The sequence below is a fragment of the Octodon degus genome, unplaced genomic scaffold (genome assembly GCF_000260255.1).
Source record: "Octodon degus isolate 3935 unplaced genomic scaffold, OctDeg1.0 scaffold00339, whole genome shotgun sequence".
Lineage (NCBI taxonomy): Eukaryota > Metazoa > Chordata > Mammalia > Rodentia > Octodontidae > Octodon > Octodon degus.
In genome coordinates, this window is record NW_004524915.1 from 1016823 (window position 1) to 1022466 (window position 5644).

Here is a 5644-nt window from a genome sequence, read left to right on the forward strand (position 1 = left end):
AGACAGACAGACAGACAGACAGACAGACGTCAACCTCTGGGCTGGGGCAACAGCTCAACTGCTTAAGTGCCTGCCTGGCAAGTTCGAAGTCCTGAGATCCCCAGTACCAAAAAAATAGTCAACTTCTAAATCACTTAGTTCTCATTACTCTGTTTAATGTCATGCAGATAAAATTTATTTCATCTACCATACTCATATCAAACCTACTTTCCATCTGGGCATGGTGGTTCAAGGCTGTAATCCCAACATTTGGAAGGCTGAGGCAGGAGAATCCCCAGGGGTTCGAGGCCATCTTGGACTACAGTACAAGATGCTGTGTCAAAAAACAAAACAAAAATCTGCTTTCCATACCACTAATGACTTTTTCTTTAAAAAATAAGAAAAGACCAGATTTCTTTCCCTTATGTTAAAACCTACTCACAAAAACACACATAGTCTGAGAACACTGAGCTAAACCCCTAGCCCCCCTGACTAATAGGGTGTAAGCACTAACTTCCCGCTCATCTTGCAGAGGCCTCCCTACACCTGGGTCTGTCCAAATGGGTCTGCCTGGCCCTGGTTTCTAAGGTAGTGCTTCTCACGTTTCAATGCATGTCTCATTATGTCTCGTTAAGACGCTTATTCCAATTCAGGAGATGTGGCAGTAGCCTGAGATTCTAAGAAGTGTCCAGCCTAGCCAGCAGTGTGATGGACCACATTTAAAAGTAGCAAAGGGGTTACCTTAACAATGGCCCTGGAGTCCGGCAGTAATGGCATCCAATTTTTAAAAGGCAAACACAGTGTCAAATGCTCCGAGAAAAAGGATGAGTCCTAAGCCAGAGGTGACTGAAGAGCAGAAACAGGAAATTCTGAAAGTTTTGGTCTCTTTGATACAGATTAGACTGGGACCATCGATGTAAAGGAACTAAAGGTGGCACTGAGAGCCCTGGGCTTTGAGCCCAAGAAATCAAGAAAATGATAAATGAAATTGATAAGGAGGGGACAGGCAAAGTGAACTTCGTTGACTTTCTGACCATGATGACTCAGGTAATATCTGAGAAAGACACCAAGGAAGAAATCCTAAATGTTTTCAAGCTCTTCGATGATGATGAAACTGGGACAATATTGTGCAGAAATCTGAAGCATGTGGGCAAGGAGCTGGGTGAGAACCTGACCATTGAGGAGCTTCAGGAGATGACTGATGAGGCCAACTGAGATGGAGACTGCGAGGTCAACGAGTAGGAAGGAGTTCCTGCACATCATGAAACAGACCAGCCTTTATTGAGACCCATGTCATGTCTCCTGTTGCAAGTACATGTGACTAGAGTAGTGCCTGCTGCCCTGTGAAATTTGGTCCCCATTTGCCTGTAGAATTTCAGTCATGGCCTTGAATCTGATTTGGACTTCTGAAAGTGTTTTTTGATATTAAAGTTCTTTGTAAAATGAAAAAAAAAAAGCAGCAAAGGACTTCTGGTCAGGACAATCAGAACTCACAAACCAAGGACACAGTATTCCACAATTCTCAGGACTCAAAAGCAAAATAAAAGCAGCAACGGCCAGCTGACTCTGTTTTGAGGATGTTAATAAGTTATGCAAACACCAATGTTGATTTCCATAAGGAAAATGACTTAAATATAAAATAAAATAAAATTTGACATGAAAAGACTATTATCACTTTCTCAAGATTCAAATAGCCTCTCCATCCCTGAAATTCAATTTCTTTATGCTTTTTTCTGATATAAAAGCTCATCTATGCTAGAACACAGGCTTCCTTTGGGTAATGAAAACACATGTGAAGATGATGCTGGTGTCTCTGGCTGAGATGGACTAAGAGAAACAACACACCATTCTAGGAGCTCTAGAAAAGTAGGCAGTAACTGTATGACAGACAAAATAACCAAGCACCAGTGTTTTTGCAAGGCTGATGTGCCTTCTGTAATTGTTGCTGATTTATGGGAAGTCTGACCTTTAAGGACTGAACGCATGAGCAAACCATCTCAGGGACACTTCCCATGTTACATTCAAGGCTTTATACAGCAGTGACAACAATGTGTCCCAAGAAACCGGAAGTACTGTGGGCATGTGGGTGAAACACAGGGCTGGAGCCAGACAAGCAACCCTGCTGCCCAGATCCCTGGGTCATTTCACCCACTTGGGTGACCTTGCTCACCCAAAGGTCTTCTAAATGAGCATACTACTTCATCCTCTGCTAACTCACATCCAGTCCAGTATTCACTCCCATGTGCCCTAGAAGGAGCCATTCTTGAGACTTAGAAGTAACTGTTGATTCACCTAAATCAGTGGTGAGGAACCTACAGCATGCATGCCCCAGTGGACTATATCACTGAAAACTCGAAAAGGTTTTCTGTCACAGACCCATTGCCAAAGATAGTTTTAAAAGCATAAGTATGAGATGTAATGGTCGTACCACCAAACTGACCAGCTCTGGAATCACTTTAACCTGAACTTCCAAGGACAGACAATACATTGGTGCTTGACTCATTTTGACTTGAAAACTGGTCCCTGTGGTCACCGTTTCATACACCAGAAGCATGCTAAAACTTACTGGTGACTTGCTGCCCTTTATAGTCAAAACAATTTGGTATGTGTCAAAACCAATTAATAACAATTACCAAGAACCATCGTATGTTAAGTGTACTTTCTTGCAGCCAAAAACATTATGACTGATCCACTCTCAATGACATAATGAATAAATTCTGTATTTACTGTTATTCAAGTTATTTCGAGCACATTTCTAGGGTCTGCTATGTTACCTCGTATAGCCAATAGCTAGCCTTGTATTCCAGTAGCAATTCTCAGAGACAGCCTGGTGTATGTGACTCTAGAACCTCTCACCTAGTACCTTTAAGAAGTAGGCAGTCAAAAAGACATATGGCCATGTGCCGGGAGAGAAGAGGAGAATTCGATGACTGAATGAAGCAACTCACTCCTCACACCTGAAAAGCTGCCAGCAGGAAAGTATGGCTTCTCCTCTGGGGAATAGGAACCACTTGTTGAGCAGTGTAAGACTAGATTCTACATCCTAATTCAGCCTTAGTCTTCACAAGAACCCAGGTAACTGATGTAAGAGCACCCAGGTGGCTCCATGGATCACATTTTCAGAAAGACCATTTGTTCTCTCCAAGTTTGAAATCCTGAATTTGTTGTTTTCACTCAACACGGCCACCTCAGCCACCCACAATCCCCCTACTCTTCTGCTGAGACCATGCCTGATATGCTCTGTTCTGACACAAGGTCAAGAGACAGCCAAATGCCAAGTATTTCCTTACTGACTTTGTATTTATAAAACAAAATGCAAAAGCAAAAACTGCCATTCGTCTTGGTTATGCCCTGCGGTTTACACCCACGGTCCAATCCACTCACCATCAAGTGCCACGCTTTTCCTTTGCCCACCACCACCCAAGTATTATTCCGAGAAGCGTTAAACACGGTCGGGACCTCAGGACACACCCGGTAGACGCAAGCTCGGTTGCCTGGCATTGCTCGGTCCATAACACTCCTGTTCCCAAAGAAGCATGCATCCAGTACATTCCAGCATAAACGCGGCGCCCACTGGCCAAGAAAGAAGCACATCCCCAAATCCCCCTTCTTGCGCTCACTTCCATCCAGTCTGGGCTCGCCTACCTGAAACACGTGGTGAGCTCGCCAGAGGGCTTCAGGCACGGGTATTTGGTAGTCTCGATTTTGTTTTCTGCGCAGATTTCTCTACAAAAAAGTTGAACAGGGAGGCTGAGGATGATGAGCAGGAGCGGAGAGCAGTGTGTGCCCCCGCGTCTGCGCCTGGGCGCGCGGGGCAGAAGCTTGTCTCTGTGCGTTTACGCGTAGCTGACTCGGAGGCCAGGAGCAGCCAGGCAGGGTCGCAGCACCGCGAACTCAGCTCCAGGAGAAAGGCAGAGGCAGCTACGAAGAGTACCGCGGCGCCCGAACCACGGGTAGGGAAGCCCAGGTTAAGAACGAGGAGACTGTTACCCAAGGGCACAATTAGAAGTCGCCAGGGGAGAGGTGAGCAGCGGCCTGCCGGAGGCGGGAGGAGCAAACGAGCGCGAATCGCCGCGGAGGTGAGCAGTGGGGGAACCGCCTGCAACCGCGCACAGCGCAGAGCAGCGCACCCTCCGCCCGGGCTGGGACACTTACCTGTCGGCGTCCTCTGGCTCCTCTCTGTAGGTCCACGAGTGTCCCAGCGCCAGGAGCAACAGCAGCGGACCCAAGCTCCTGCCCAGCTGCCCCCTGACCGCTCCTCCCCGGCTCGAAGGAGGCGGCGGCACCATCAGGGTAGCTCCCAGCTTCTTCCCAGCGCCCAAGCTCGCTCTGCCTGCCCTGAGCTCTGCTTCTCCGAGGCGGCCGCCGCTTTCCCTCTCCCCAGAAGGGGACGCCGGAGAGCAGGGGTGCTTGCGCCACCTGCACGCCACCCTGGGGCTCTGGACGCTAAGCGGCCAGGGTTGGGTGGGACGGAGGATCTGGGTAATAGGAGTGGGATGCTGACTGCAAACTCGGCAGGGAGGCAGATAAAAGTGGTTCGGGTGGTTCGCGACCGGCGCCAGGATCCGGGGCCCCGGGACGCTCCCTTTGAATTGACACACTGGCTGGACTGGGCTCCGGGCTGCCCTCCCCTGGTCCCTCTTCCTCCTCCCGGAGAGGAGCACTGGGTGTGGTAAGCGGGCGTTGTTTGCATGTTGCACCAAGGTCGCACGCCTAGGAGGGGGAGGAGCTGATTCTCACCGGGGAAGCGGAGGGGAGGAGAGGAGAGGGCCGAATACGCTTCCTTCCTGTTGTCTGTTGATTTCTAAAACCCACGGCCAAGCCCACGTTTGCGTTTCTCCCTTTCTTCTCAACGATCCCGGGTTTTATTTTATCCTGGAAATATAGAAGGAAATTGAGAGGCTACAAAGGATTTCCCGAAATTGATTTTTGCAAATGTGATATAGCCCTATCAATAAAATGTAGTCTTCATTAAAATTCCTTGGGTGGGAGTCCTCTAGTCTTTTCGTTTGTTTACAAGCTATGCCGCGGTTTTCATAATTCAAGTTGGAGACAAGCAAAGTTTCACAGGTGGCTCCAGGAGTTCTGCGACGTCCTGCCCTGAGTTGCTTTTCTGTTTTCTGCCTTATGCGCAGCTTGAGGGCTGGCAGTGCCGTGTATCAAGATAGATAGCTGAGGCCAGGAGGGAGCTCCGGTTCCCCCCAGGTCCTGCTCCCTCTAGTCTATTCAGCCTTGCTTGTAGAAGACCTGAAGAAGTGTGGTAGGGAGCAATTGTAATGTATCAAAATTGCCATCTTAACGCTGTTGCCCATTACAAGTTTTCTTTGCTTGTCGCAGAGAAATTAGTGACCGACATGCACCACAGAGCCAAGAAAGTGGGTGTGGCCCAGAAAGTAGTTTGAAAGCAAAGGGTTTGATATTAATGCTCCACCCCACATCGTGTGTTGCACGTCTCAGGACAAAGTGAGACTGCAGTGTGTTCACAAATTACTCACGTGCACGTTTGTCCCTAAGCAGCTCTTTTGATCGACACAGTATTTTGGCCTGCTAAAAATTACCCCACAAATCTCATGCACATTATCATTTTCATAGCAATGACATCCGAATTCTTCTCTACAATGCTTTATATTTTTCAAAAGTTGTCCATATTTATGATTTTTATCTG

The 5644-nt window shown here is 47.8% G+C and overlaps 1 protein-coding gene across 1 annotated transcript in view; it reads right to left on the minus strand.

Moving 5' to 3' along the window:
* Positions 1-4922, minus strand: part of Ccbe1 (collagen and calcium binding EGF domains 1) — a 316756-nt gene extending 311834 nt beyond the window's left edge. The window contains exons 1-2 of the mRNA XM_004647915.2: positions 4135-4922; positions 3625-3705 (exon numbers count right to left, since the gene is read on the minus strand). Coding sequence (XP_004647972.1) covers positions 3625-3705; positions 4135-4268 — 215 coding nt within the window. The 5' untranslated portion in view covers positions 4269-4922. The remainder of the gene's footprint in view (positions 1-3624; positions 3706-4134) is intronic.
* Between the last annotated feature and the right edge of the window lie 722 nt (positions 4923-5644).